Raw genomic sequence first — 15,838 nt, 5'->3', positions numbered from 1 at the left:
GTGAGACACAATTGCCAGACTTCATTTGGTTCAGGAAGCTTCTTCCTCTAGCTTTTGCTCATACTGACCACAACTGAGAATACATACGTGTGTGTGTGTGTGTGTGTGTGTGTGTGTGTGTGTGTGTGTGTGTGTAGAATATCAAAATGAATAAAATACATAGACTAAGTAGAAAGGGTGGCTGGCTGGATATAGGAAGGCAAGCAACTCCAGCAATAGAATCATCTTCCTCTTATTAACAACTACTGAATGGTAAGCATTCTAATAGACGCAGCACTTTCTACCCAGTTTGTAACTACGATTCCTGACTTTCTGCCTGACAGGGTTACTGTCACCATGGAAATACATCTCTAGGTAGTGCTGTGGGGTGAGGGTGCCGAAAGATTAAACTGAAAAGGGAAGACACCCCCTGAATGTGGGCTTCACCATACCATAGGCTAGGGTCTTGAGAAGAATGAAACAAAAAAAGCAGGCTGAGCACCAGCACCGCTTCTTGGCTGTGAACTCAATGTGAGCAGCGGCCTCATGCTCCTACCGCTGTGCTCTCCCCACCATGGTGGACTGGCTCTCAAACGACTACAAGCTAAAACAACCCCTTCCTTCCTCAAGCTAATTTTTTCTGATATTTTGTCACAGCATGAAGAAAAGTAATAAACATACCAGACAGACAACAAAGAAGATAAAGGTAGAAGGCACATTACAAACATCCAAAGACTCAAAACTCCAAACCCTCATGTTTCCTGTCTTTGAATCTTCTGGAAAACGGACATTAGCAAACTACAGGATAAATCATAGCAAGGAAAAATATAGACTCAGGGGACACAAGGGCCACAGAATAGAAGTAAAGATTTGAGTCCTGAGCAGAGAACTAGCTGAATAGCAGACAGTAGAGAGTATTTCAAACCAGAGCATCTGAGAACATGTGTATGTTAATACTTTTTGTGAGACCTGGAAAAAAATAAGAGATCCGTAAGAAAATATGAAAGTTATAAAACAAGATGGGTTAAACATGTAGTAGTACCAGGTACTGGGAAGCCTGGGGTGGGTTATATAACAGGTTATATAACTCAGTGACTAAAAACCGATAAATTACATAATTTAAAGGACAGTGTATATGGTTATAACTTATATATCAACTAAAAACACACATCTGGGAGCTAGAGATATGGTCAGTGGTTAAGAGCACACAGTGCTCTTGCAAAGTTCAGTTCCCATCACACATGTTGAGGGACTCACAACCACCTGTGATTCCAGCTCCAGGGGACTCAATGTCTCTAGACTCCATGAATTGCCCACATGGCCATGCTTATGTACATATGTGTACACACACACACCAGACACAAACACACACACACCACACACACACACACACACACACACATCTTTAAAATAAACATCTATGTAAATCTTCATCAATCATAAAGCAATTTTCCAGTCATGCTCTTGAACCAGAAGTATTCACATACCTCCGGAGTCTTTAAAGCTTGAAGTCTTTTTTAATTCCGTGAGGAAATCTTTTAAGTCCACTTCCATGTCATCTAGAAGGTCAAAATCAAACGTATTTCACATTTAAAAACTTTGCATTAATCGGAACATGAAATTAAGATTCTAATTCATAAAAATTATATAAAACTCACTTTTGTCACTTTTCACAAATTATAGAAACTGTTTCAATAGAACTTCTAACACTTTTATATGATGTATTCAGTTAATATTAAATAAAATTTTAGTTTCATTTTTATATTTTACACGTGTTAACTACTTAAATCTTCACAAAATTGCATATTTGTGTATCACTAATATACCTAGTATTAAAAGATGAAAACAAAAGTTAATTTGTTCAAATGACAAGACCTGAAAGCTCTAGAGACAGACAGTGATTTAAACTGATTCAATCTCATTACAGGAGTGGCAGTGTTAACTCTAGGCACACACACTGATAGGTGACAATGTTAGCTACACATACACACACTGACGAGTGACAATGTTGACTACAGATACACACACTGATGAGTGTCAGTGTTGACCACACACACACACACACACACACACACACACACACACACACACACACACAGTCCCAGAAGTCCTGAAAAAGTTGGAACACTAATAAAAAGAGAGTGTGGGTAACACAGAAACTATCCCTATATAAATGCCAGGAGATAGCATGTAAAATCTATGACTGGAGTCTTGTGAAGGAAATAAGAAAGGTTAACTAGGAACTGAGACATAGATAGGTGAGCAGTGAGTTAATAAAATTAAGACTCAGAAATTACTAAATAGTTTATCCACGTGTTCATGCAGAATTTTACAAAAGACCTAAGTCTATGCTAAAATGGGAGTTAGAGTATAAACCGAGTAAACCGGGATGCATAAAAGATTTCTTTCCACAAGTAGAAGGAGACAGGGAGGGGTTGCAGAGAGACCCTCGAAAGTTAAGGATGCCTCCTGCTCTTCTGAAGGGCCCATGTCCAGTAGTTTACAACCACATTGACTCTAGCCCCAAAGGACCCAATGCCCTCTTGTGGGCTTACCAGGAACCTGCACACACGTAGCACACACTCACACAGACATATGCGTTCACATAAGTAAAAATAAAAACTTAAAATGTAAGCATGACACAGTATGCTCACTGACTTAGTGTGAAAGAGACACAAAACACCCAATATGGCATAAAGTGAGGAGAAAGTTCCTCTGGGGATCTGAAGGTCCGCTCGGAATCTTAGGTTAGTTTGGAGACTAAATTCAAATAACTTATATAGGGCAAAATCAAAAGTCCAACTTTACTGCCCAGAGTCTCACAGCCTCCTCAACTCCAGCTCCCATGGATCTAACACCTTCTTCCAACCTCCTCAGATACTCATATACATGGTATTCTCTCTCTCTCTGCCTCTCTCTCTCTCTCTCTCTCTCTCTCTCTCTCTCTCTCTCTCACACACACACACACACACACACACACACACACACACACACTCATATGAATACACTACACCTGTCTTCAGATAAACCAGAACACGGTATCAGATCCCATTTCAGATGGTGTAGTTGCAGGGAATTAAACTCAGGACCTCTGAAAGAGCAGCCAGTGTTCTTAACCTCTGAGCCATCTCTCCAACCCCAAAACAAATCTTAAGACGTTACACTGGTAGATATGTTCACTGATAGTATAAATAAGGAGGCCTAAATGACCAAGTCAGATAAAAACTGACACGGATAAAAAGTAATCTAGAGGAGCTAGTCTAATCCATAACCAAGATACATGAGACAGGCATGAGGGGGCGGACTGTTAATCCCAACATAAAAGATGGCCTAAAACTCAGCATCTTCATATTCTAAAAGTAAATATGTATATAATACATACACACATAAATTTATATTCATACACATATGTGTCATGAGGTGATCAAGCACTTATTACTGAAGGCAGAGGTGGAAAACAAAGGGAACTATGGGGCCCCTTGGAAACAATTACTCAACAAAATCATTACACTCTTAGAATGCACTATTTGATGAAAAAAATCAAAATGTGGCAAGCACTGTAAAATGACGGGTGATGTTGGAATTCCGCTAAAGAGAGATTCTATATCAAGACAGTATTTTCTACAGTGTGTGGTATTTTCCCACTCAGGCTTACAAGTAATGAATGGTAATTATCTAATAAGTATATATCATAACCAGGTGAGTACGAGCATTTAGATATGTCAATAAATATGTAAATTAGTAGGATTGGCTCTCACTGATATCCACCTAAGCTTCCAATAACATGACTCTACTTCTCATTTTAACCATATAGATAATATTTATATAATATTATCTATAAAATATATATTTTAATCAATATAATATAATGATTTTATATTATATAATATGTAATTATCTGTCTATACGATACATATTATTTATTCATTATAGATACATGTACTATATTTTATATTTTTATTTATATATTATATTATATTATCCAGGAATAGGAAAAAATAAAGACATACTTAATAATTTCTTTATATCTCACCAGTGACATAACAATGTTTAAGAGCTTCTTTAATGTCCTCTTCAGTTAAATTAGGATTCGAACATTTCAAGGCATGCTCCAAGTCAGATATAGCAATCTTGCCATCTTCAACCTGTGACAAGATGTCAGCAGCTTCTTTGATATCTAAAAAGATAAATGTGTGCAATATACTGTTATAAAAATACATAACGGAAACCCAATGTGAGAGAGAGCTCACCGCCCGGACAGGTGGGCACTCCTGAGACTGCAGAGCGGAAGAGACCACCAACACTGCCCACCCCTGCCCACATCCCTGGCCCAAGAGGAAACTGTGTACGGCCTCTAGGTTCCCGTAGATAAGGGCACAGGAGCAGCAGGTCCACTGCGTCTGAGACACCACCGGAACCTGAAGGGACCGACCAGATAAACAGTTCTCTGCACCCAAATCCCGTGGGAGGGAGAGCTAAACCTTCAGAGAGGCAGACACGCCTGGGAAACCAGAAGAGACTACACTCTGCCCACATCTCTGACTCCAGAGGAAAACACCAAACGCCATCTGGGACTCTGGTGCACGGGGGCTCCCAGAGAGGGTGGCGCCGATCCTCCTGGTTGCTGCCCCCGCAGAGAGCTCATAAGCAACACCCCACGAGCAAACTTGAGCCTCGGGACCACAGGTAAGACCACCCTTTCTGCTCCAAGCGACCTGCCTGGTGAACTCAGGACACAGGCCCACAGGAACAGCTGAAGACCTGTAGATAGGAAAAACTACACGCCCGAAAGTAGAACACTCTGTTCCCATAACTGGCTGAAAGAAAACAGGAAAACAGGTCTACAGCACTCCTGAAACACAGGCTTATAGGACAGTCTAGCGACTGTCAGAAATAACAGAACAAAGTAACACTAGAGATAGTCTGATGGCGAGAGGCAAGCGCAGGAACCAAAGCAACAGAAACCAAGACTACATGGCATCATTGGAGCCCAATTCTCCCACCAAAGCAAACACTGAATATCCAAACACACCAGAAAAGCAAGATCTAGTTTCAAAATTGTATTTGATCATGATGCTGGAGGACTTCAAGAAAGACATGAAGAACTCCCTTAGAGAAATGCAGGAAAACATAAATAAACAAGTAGAAGCCTACAGAGAGGAATCACAAAAATCCCTGAAAGAATTCCAGGAAAACACAATCAAACAGTTGAAGGAATTAAAAATGGAAATAGAAGCAATCAAGAAAGAACACATGGAAACAACCCTGGATATAGAAAACCAAAGAAAGAGACAAGGAGTCGTAGATACAAGCATCACCAACAGAATACAAGAGATAGGAAAAAGAATCTCAGGAGCAGAAGATATTCCATAGAAATCATCGACTCAACTGTCAAAGATAATGTAAAGCGGAAAAAGCTACTGGTCCAAAACATACAGGAAATCCAGGACTCAATGAGAAGATCAAACCTAAGGATAATAGGTATAGAAGAGAGTGAAGACTCCCAGCTCAAAGAACCAGTAAATATCTTCAACAAAATCATAGAAGAAAACTTCGCTAACCTAAAGAAAGGGATACCCATAAGCATACAAGAAGCCTACAGAACTCTAAATAGATTGGACCAGAAAAGAAACACCTACTGTCACATAATAGTCAAAACACCAAATGCACAAAATAAAGAAAGAATATTAAAAGCAGTAGGGAAAAAGGTCAAGTAACATATAAAGGCAGACCTATCAGAATCACACCAGACTTTTCGCCAGAGACTATGAAAGCCAGAAGATCCTGGATAGATGTCATACAGACCCTAAGAGAACACAAATGCCAGCCCAGGTTACTGTATCCAGCAAAACTCGCAATTAACATAGATGGAGAAACCAAGATACTCCATGACAAAACCAAATTTACACAATATCTTTCTACAAATCCAGCACTACAAAGGATAATAAACGGTAAAGCCCAACATAAGGAAACAAGCTATACCCTAGAAGAATCAAGAAATTAATCATCTTGGCAACAAAACAAAGAGAAGAAAAGCACACAAACGTAACCTCGTATCCAAATATGAATATAACAGGAAGCAATAATCACTATTCCTTAATATCTCTCAACATCAATGGTCTCAACTCCCCAAGAAAAAGACATAGATTAACAAACTGGATACGCAATGAGGACCCTGCATTCTGCTGCCTACAGGAAACACACCTCAGAGACAAAGACAGACACTACCTCAGAGTGAAAGGCTGGAAAACAACTTTCCAAGCAAATGGTCTGAAGAAGCAAGCTGGAGTAGCCATTCTAATATCAAATAAAATCAATTTTCAACTAAAAGTCATCAAAAAAGATAAGGAAGGACACTTCATATTCATCAAAGGAAAAATCCACCAAGATGAACTCTCAATCCTAAATATCTATGCCGCAAATCCAAGGGCACCTACATACATAAAAGAAACCTTACTAAAACTCAAAGCACACATTGCACCTCACACAATAATAGTAGGAGATTTCAACACCCCACTCTCATCAATGGACAGATCATGGAAACAGAAATTAAACAGAGACATAGACAGACTAAGAGAAGTCATGAACAAAATGGACTTAACAGATATTTATAGAACATTCTATCCTAAAGCAAAAGGATATACATTCTTCTCAGCTCCTCATGGTACTTTCTCCAAAATTGACCATATAATTGGTCAAAAAACGGGCCTCAACAGGTACAGAAAGATAGAAATAATCCCATTGTGCTATCAGACCACCACGGCCTAAAGCTGGTCTTCAATAACAATAAGGGAAGAATGCCCACATATATGTGGAAGTTAAACAATGCTCTACTCAACAATAACCTGGTCAAGAAAGAAATTAAAGACTTCTTAGAATTTAATGAAAATGAAGGTACAACATACCCAAACTTATGGGACACAATGAAAGCTGTGCTAAGAGGAAAACTCATAGCTCTGAGTGCCTGCAGAAAGAAACAGGAGAGAGCATATGTCAGCAGCTTGACAGCACACCTAAAAGCTCTAGAACAAAAAGAAGCAAATACATCCAGGAGGAATAGAGGGCAGGAAATAATCAAACTCAGAGCTGAAATCAGCTAAATAGAAACAAAAAGGACCATAGAAAGAATCAACAGCACCAAAAGTTGGTTCTTTGAGAAAATCAACAAGACAGATAAACCCTTAGCCAGACTAACAAGAGGACACAGACAGTGTGTCCAAATTAACAAAATCAGAAATGAAAAGGGAGACATAACTACACATTCAGAGGAAATTCAAAAAATCATCAGATCTTACAATAAAAGCCTATATGAACAAAACTTGAAAATCTGCAGGAAATGGACAATTTCCTAGACAGATACCAGGTACCGAAGTTAAATCAGGAACAGATAAACCAGTTAAACAACCCCATACCTCCTAAGGAAATAGAAGCAGTCATTAAAAGTCTCCCAACCAGAGAGAGCCCAGGTCCAGACGGGTTTAGTGCAGAATTCTATCAGACCTTCATAGAAGACCTCATACCAATACTATCCACACTATTCCACAAAATTGAAACAGATGGAGCACTACCGAATTCCTTCTATGAAGCCACAATTACTCTTATACCTAAACCACACAAAGACCCAACAAAGAAAGAGAACTTCAGACCAATTTCCCTTATGCATATCGACGCGAAAATACTCAATAAAATTCTGGCAAACCGAATCCAAGAGCACATCAAAACAATCATCCACCATGATCAAGTAGGCTTCATCCCAGGCGTGCAGGGATGGTTTAATATACGGAAAACCATCAACGTGATCCATTATATAAACAAACTGAAAGAACAAAACCACATGATCATTTCATTAGATGCTGAGAAAGCATTTGACAAAATTCAACACCCCTTCATGATAAAAGTCCTGGAAAGAATAGGAATTCAAGGCCCATAATTAAACATAGTAAAAGCCATATACGGCAAACCAGTTGCTAACATTAAACTAAATGGAAAGAAACTTGAAGCAATCCCACTAAAATCAGGGACTAGACAAGGCTGCCCACTCTCTCCCTTCTTATTCAATATAGTTCTTGAAGTTCTAGCCAGAGCAATCAGACAACAAAAGGAGATCTAGGGGATACAGATCGGAAAAGAAGAAGTCAAAATATCACTATTTGCAGATGATATGATAGTATATTTAAGTGATCCCAAAAGTTCCACCAGAGAACTACTAAAGCTGATAAACAACTTCAGCAAAGTGGCTGGGTATAAAATTAACTCAACTAAATCAGTAGCCTTCCTCTACACAAAAGAGAACAAGCCGAGAAAGAAATTAGGGAAACGACACCCTTCATAATAGACCCAAGTAATATAAATTACCCCGGTGTGACTTTAACCAAGCAAGTAAAAGATCTGTACAATAAGAACTTCAAGACTCTGAAGAAAGAAATTGAAGAAGACCTCAGAAGATGGAAAGATCTCCCATGCTCATGGATTGGCAGGATTAATATAGTAAAAATGGCCATTTTACCAAAAGCAATCTACAGATTCAATGCAATCCCCATCAAAATATCAATCCAATTCTTCAAAGAGTTAGACAGAACAATTTGCAAATTCATCTGGAATAACAAAAAACCCAGGGTAGCTAAAACTATTCTCAACAATAAAAGGACTTCAGGGGGAATCACTATCCCTGAACTCAAGCAGTATTACAGAGCAACAGTGATAAAAACTGCATGGTATTGGTACAGAGACAGGCAGATAGACCAATGGAACAGAATTGAAGACCCAGAAATGAACCCACACACCTATGGTCACTTGATTTTTGACAAAGGAGCCAAAACCATCCAATGGGAAAAGATAGCATTTTCAGCAAATGGTGCTGGTTCAACTGGAGGGCAACATGTAGAAGAATGCAGATCGATCCATGCTTATCACCCTGTACAAAGCTTAAGTCCAAGTGGATCAAGGACCTCCACATCAAACCAGACACACTCAAACTAATAGAAGAAAAACTAGGGCAGCATTTCGAACACATGGGCACTGGAAAAAATTTCCTGAACAAAACACCAATGGCTTATGCTCTAAGATCAAGAATCGACAAATGGGATCTCATAAAACTGCAAAGCTTCTGTAAGGCAAAGGACACTGTGGTTAGGACAAAACGGCAACCAACAGATTGGGAAAAGATCTTTACCAATCCTACAACAGATAGAGGCCTTATATCCAAAATATACAAAGAACTCAAGAAGTTAGACTGCAGGGAGACAAATAACCCTATTAAAAAATGGGGCTCAGAGCTAAACAAAGAATTCAGAGTTGAGGAATGCCGAATGGCTGAGAAACACTTAAAGAAATGTTCAACATCTTTAGTCATAAGGGAAATATGCAAATCAAAACAACCCTGAGATTTCACCTCACACCAGTGAGAATGGCTAAGATCAAAAACTCAGGTGACAGCAGATGCTGGCGAGGATGTGGAGAAAGAGGAACACTCCTCCATTGTTGGTGGGATTGCAGACTGGTAAAACCATTCTGGAAATCAGTCTGGAGGTTCCTCAGAAAATTGGACATTGAACTACCTGAGGATCCAGCTATACCTCTCTTGGGCATATACCCAAAAGATGCCCCAACATATAAAAAAGACAAGTGCTCCACTATGTTCATAGCAGCCTTATTTATAATAGCCAGAAGCTGGAAAGAACCCAGATGCCCTTCAACAGAGGAATGGATACAGAAAATGTGTACATCTACACAATGGAATATTACTCAGCTATCAAAACAATGCCTTTATGAAATTCATAGGCAAATGTCTGGAACTGGAAAATATCATCCTGAGTGAGGTAACCCAATCACAGAAAAACACACATGGTATGCACTCATTGATAAGTGGCTATTAGCCCAAATGTTTGAATTACCCTAGATGCATAGAACACATGAAACTCAAGACAGATGATCAAAATGGGAATGCTTCACTCCTTCTTTAAAAGGGGAACAAGAATACCCTTGGCAGGAAATAGAGAGGCAAAGATTAAAACAGAGACAGAAGGAACACCCATTCAGAGCCTGCCCCACATGTGGCCCATACATATACAGCCACCCAATTAGACAAGATGGATGAAGCAAAGAAGTGCAGGCTGACAGGAGTAGGATGTAGATCTCTCCTGAGAGAAACAGCCAGAATACAGCAAATACAGAGGCGAATGCCAGCAGCAAACCACTGAACTGAGAATTGGACCCCCGTTGAAGGAATCAGAGAAAGAACTGGAAGAGCTTGAAGGGGCTTGAGACCCCATATGTACAACAATGCCAAGCAACCAGAGCTTCCAGGGACTAAGCCACTACCTAAAGACTATACATGGACTGACCCTGGACTCTGACCTCATAGGTATCAATGAATATCCTAGTAAGATCACCAGTGGAAGGGGAAGCCCTTGGTCCTGCTAAAACTGAACCCCCAGTGAACGTGATTGTTGGGGCGAGGGCAGCAATTGGGGGAGGATGGGGAGGGGAACACCCCTAAAGAAGGGGAGGGGGTGGGGGTTGGGGGATGTTTGCCCGGAAACTGGGAAAGGGAATAATACTAGAAATGTAAATAAGAAATACTTAAGTTAATAAGAAAAAGTAATAAAAAATACATAACGGAATGGGTGTGTGGTACACATCTTTAATTCCAGCACTCAGAAGGCAGAGGAAAGTGGATCTCCATGAGTTGTAGGCCATACTGGGCTAGACAGAGAGTCCCAGGAGAGCCAGTGACACCTAATAAAGAACTTGTCTCAAAACCAAAAAGATACATGTAAATCAACTTGTTTAAAGCCTGATAAAACCAAAAAGATACATGTAAATCAACCTGTTTAAAGCCTGATAAAACCAAAAAGATACATGTAAATCAACCTGTTTAAAACCTGCTTCTAGCAATCCCCTGTGTCAAAAATGTACCTGAACCAACAATCTAGCAGAAGTAAACTATTTCTATTTGTAACAATGACCTCCTTAGTTCAAACTATATTTAAGTTTTTTTTTAAGTTCCTGTTAAATGGATGTTAAGAGATATTCTCGTTTGCTTTTTACCCCTATGATAAACACTGGCCAAAGAACTTAGGGCAGGGAGTGTTGCTTCCCCTTATAGCTCAGAGTCACTCATTAAGGAGAGTCAGGGGAGGAACCTGGACTCCATTTCATCAAACTGAATTGCAAGTTTATCAGCCATTAATGGTCTCTCTTAACTAGGGAATTTTTTTTGTCCACAACCTCTAGAGCCAGAATGACAAGTCTTATTGATCTTACAGAATTGAATATATAAGATATATTTTAAAGCATCTGTGTTCTTAGTTTTTTCCTCTATATCATTTCTCTTTTAACCTCGAAATGAAGTTCCTCGCATTTCACACTCTGAAGGTACACAAAACAGTTCGAGCCTTCACAAAAGTCACTTGCAGGAGAACGCCACCTACATCATTCTCACAAGCATTCATTTTATAGCTACGGAGAGACAATGTTGAAAAAGCAAGCCTTCTTCTCAAAGAACTTCCTGTAAAGTCCTTAACAAGACAGAATGACTCTGTCATCTCTGCACACAAAGTTAGAGTCTACCACATAATTGGTGCTGTGAGAAAAGCGAACACAAGATCAATCTCAGATTAACCCTCCCACTTCATTAATGACCAATAAACTCAGGATAGAGCTCTATGAAATGGAACACAGCATCTGAGCCAAGCTGCGGGGGTGAGGGAGGGTAAGTTGATCCAACAGGAACCCATACCAAGTAAATGGGGTATGTGAACGCACGGAACCAAGAGCAAACCGAAGCAATTTAAATTGTGATAAGTACTCTGACTACAGAATAAATACAGATGCAAGTCTGATAAACAGTGGGGCTAGAGAGAGAGAGAGAGAGTACATCATTCATTCAGTGAATATTTAAAATTATGAAAGATCCAAAACAATATCTGGCATACCAAATTTAATTAGCTCATAAACACTAGTCATTCTTACCAGTAAGATAAGAACCAGGATTTCACTGCATTCTAGAGCTACAATTGCCCCTTGGTCAATGGCAATTCTTGGCAAATAAGAGGCAATAACGTTCATCTAATAATGCAAAACATTTACACGGAACAAGTACTCTGAAACAGAAATGAGCTGGTAAGAGCACGTGACAAAGGAGACTGCTGCGAGCTACTGGGTGAGGGGGAGGTGTCTCCAAGGATGCACGCTCACCAGCGAACAAGGTGACCACAATGGGTCAGAGAAGAATATTCCAAGTAACAAAATATGTGAATGAGGAGGGGTAAAGCATGGAATTTGTAGTGGGGAAGAGGTGAACCAATTCAGCCAAAGTAGTAGAGTCTGAAAAATAAGTGGTACACAGTAACGCTACAGAATTACCGCAAACGCACTGTGGAAAACGGTCTGGAAGTTTCTCAGGAAACTGAAGGATAACAGCTCTGTGACTGCTGTACCTCTCCTGCACGGATGCCCAAAGCCCTCTAAGCCCTACCACAGAGATACTGGCTTCTTATGCTTGCTGCTCCCTTATTCACAACAGCTAAGCGATGGAGCCAGCCTAGATGTCCATGGATAAAGACTATGCGCTGCTTATATATTATGGGATTCTATGTGGTTGTAAAGAAAAAAATGGACGCATGACATTTTCAGGAAGATGGATGGAACGGGAAATTATGAAAAGCAAAGAAATGCTTGGGTGACATACATTAGAAATACATCAGCATTGGACAACGGCAGCCTAAAAATCTCTTGCTGTATGAAATATATAGACATACATACATACTTACATACATACATACATACATATATACATACATACATACATACATACAGATTTAGAAGGTTCATACTCACCGCTTACTGTTGGTAATTTCAGGTTTAAAGGCAACATTTCTTTTCTTAAACCTGAAAATACAGTGAAACAGTGAAAGGAAGAACAGTTTGATCTTACCTGCTTTGACAGGAAACAAGGGATAACGTAAGGGGATATTATCTCCTGACAACATTGGACAAGGATGGCTACTCCCTTCTCACACAATCATGTCCTCGTTTTCTAGCTTCCTCCGTGCTCCCTAAACATGAAAGTCCCTAACATAAAAGGTCCCTCTGCTTTCCTAGCATCTATTCAATCAAGTGTTTACTTATTACTCTGAACTTAGTCCCTCTCACCCCCTCCTTCCCCTTTCTCTCTTTCTCACTGTGATGGATTTGCATATGCTCTGCCCACAGAATGGCACTACTAGAAGGTGTGGTCCCATTAGAGTAGGTGTGGCCTTGTGGGAGTAGGTGTGTCACTGTGGGTGTGGCCTTTAAGACCCTCCTCCTAGCTGCCTGAAAGTCTTCCAATAGCAGCCTTCAGATGAAGATGTAGAACTCTCAGCTCTGCCTGCACCATGCCTGCCTGGATGCCGCCATGCTCCCACCTTGATGATAACGGACTGACCCTCTGAACCTGTGAGCCATCCCCAATTAAATGTTGTCCTTCATAAGACTTGCCTTGGTCACGGTGTCTGCTCACAGCAGTAAAGCCCTAACTAAGACAACTCACCCTCTCCTTTTCTCTTCCTCTCTCTACCTAGCTGCTGAGTCTGGAGCTTTTCTTGTGTCCATTTGCACTTAGCTTATCTAGCCCACATCTCTCCTACGGAGAAGCAAACTGAAACAAAGGCCCATTCCGGGAATAGACAATAGAAAACAAGTCATTCCATTTTCTAATATTTTATTATTTTATATGGATAGATGTTTGTCTGTGTATGTCTGTGAACACATGTGTACCCAGGGACTGAAGAGTGCATCAGATCCCCTGAACTGGAATTATGTGCAAACATTTGTGAGCTGCCATGTGGGTGCTGGGAATTGAACCCGGGTCCCTAAGAACAGCCAGTATTCTAACTATGGAGCAATCTCCCCAACTCCACTCTACTTGTATAAATGGGTCTGACTGCAATTTTAAAAAAAATTATATAACTCACAAATATCAGGGTATTACTTGAAACGAAAGGCAGTTAGAACACAGATAAATCATTATTACCTTAAAATTTGTCTGGGGTTGAAGAACTAACTTTACTTAAAATATATTTTTTTCCAAAATGTAGAGTTGGACAATTTTGTAGATAACTCTGGGATTTCTGGACCTCAGCACTATTAACATGTTGGTCCAGATGTCTATCTGACTGCAGTGTTGTTGCCATATGTACTACAGGATGAGGATGCTTTGTGTACAACTCTTGCCTCTGCTCCCAAGATATAGTCCTTCCTCATTGGTCCTAGCAATAAAACTGTTATGGACTGCGAAACATACCTTCAGAAAACTGTGGGCGGTTAGGCACAAGCCTCTGGCAGTCATACATCTCTACCCACTGAGCAACTTGGCTGGCCAATCCTTGGGACAATTTTAACTGTCTTTTTTGCTAAAATTCTATTCAAAGGCAGTAAATATCTTTTAAAATATAATTAAGTGCCCTGTAGATGATCAGGTAAACAATAACAGAACTGGTGACAAAAGCAGACATACTTACTCAACGATACTTTACCTAATGGCCTGTTACAAAGAAGTGGGGGGAGAAAGAGCAGGAGAGAAGGAAAGAGAAAGGGAGAAGAGAAGAGGGAGATGACCAGTGCTCTTTAATACCACAGCACGAATGTTATCTAAAATACACACAAAAATGTATTAATGTGTAATGAGATTTACATAGAAAGAAACATGAGTTTGAAGCCACTCAACAACATACAGAAACAATCTAAGATACAGTTACTAATCTGGCTCATGGGCTCACATAGGCTCTCTAGAGAGATGCTCAGTGGTTAAGAACACTGGCTGCTCTTGCAGAGAACCCAGGTTCAATTCCTAGAACACACCAAGTGTCTCTTAACCATCTAGAATACCACTTCCAGATTTCAATACCCTCTTGTGGCCTCTTCAGGCACCAGACATGCACATGATGCACACACATACATGCATACAAAACACTCATACGTGTAAAATAAATATATCCTTTAAAAAATTTAATCTGTCAATACATCGTCTGAAACCTAATCAATGCTAGTGTTCCAATGTGTTCTTGCCATTATTTGGGAATTATTAAGAATAATTGGTATCTGGTAAAATAACTCGAAGTCCTCGAATAAACATTTAGAAATGGGGCTGAAGAGATGGCTCAGAGGCTCTTACAGAGCATCTCGGGTCTATTCTAATGGGGCAGCTCACAATTTCCTATGGTTCCAAATAGAAGTGGATGCAAAGCCATCGGTCTCCTCCAGAACCTACACTCACATACACATACCCAAACACAGAGGCAAGCACGTAGACATAATTAAAAATTACCTTTAGAGAAAATTAGAAAAGCAGTAATGTTAACCATTAGAACTGAAAGCCCATGGATAAGTTCCCTTAATTTTGAAGAAGTGAAATAAATGTTAATTACAAGTTGCTGGCTGTCAGTTTAATCAACTCACCCTCTAGATCTTCCAGCTCCTTCAGGTACTGCTCTTTATCAGTACTTCCTTTGATAGAATCCAGCATTTCAATGGCCTCCTTCAATGCTACAAGTACAGGAAAATGTGCCAATGACATGCACATACAGTATACATACAGCATGTTTCAATATAGTATTCAGTTTGTGGATCTAAGTTTTTTGAGCACACAGAGATAATCAATAACCTCTTTTAGATCTGCATTTCCTAGGACGGCTCTCGCTAACCACACGTAGCCATGTAAGTACAGCGATCCCTCTCCACTCCGATGGTCTTCTTCAAGCCAACCATCTTTTGTGCACATCTTTAGATCATGGTAACTAGACCCATTTTTATTTTGTTTTTTTTTTTTTCTTTCAGAGGCTCGCTATGTAACCCAGAATGGACATATACTTAAAAC

At 39.9% G+C, this 15,838-nt stretch overlaps 1 protein-coding gene across 1 annotated transcript in view; it reads right to left on the bottom strand.

Annotated features, from left to right (window-relative positions):
* Positions 1 to 15,838, bottom strand: part of Efcab3 (EF-hand calcium binding domain 3) — a 506,364-nt gene that overhangs the window by 384,139 nt on the left and 106,387 nt on the right. Inside the window, exons 20-23 of the mRNA XM_087572380.1 lie at positions 15,421 to 15,507; positions 12,820 to 12,870; positions 4,013 to 4,156; positions 1,467 to 1,538 (exon numbers count right to left, since the gene is read on the bottom strand). Coding sequence (XP_087428506.1) covers positions 1,467 to 1,538; positions 4,013 to 4,156; positions 12,820 to 12,870; positions 15,421 to 15,507 — 354 coding nt within the window. The remainder of the gene's footprint in view (positions 1 to 1,466; positions 1,539 to 4,012; positions 4,157 to 12,819; positions 12,871 to 15,420; positions 15,508 to 15,838) is intronic.

This window comes from Rattus norvegicus, chromosome 10 (genome assembly GCF_021556685.1).
Source record: "Rattus norvegicus strain SHRSP/BbbUtx chromosome 10, alternate assembly SHRSP_T2T, whole genome shotgun sequence".
Classification (NCBI taxonomy): domain Eukaryota; kingdom Metazoa; phylum Chordata; class Mammalia; order Rodentia; family Muridae; genus Rattus; species Rattus norvegicus.
Note: the sequence above shows the minus strand (reverse complement) of the source record. Positions and strands in the feature narration are given on the sequence as shown.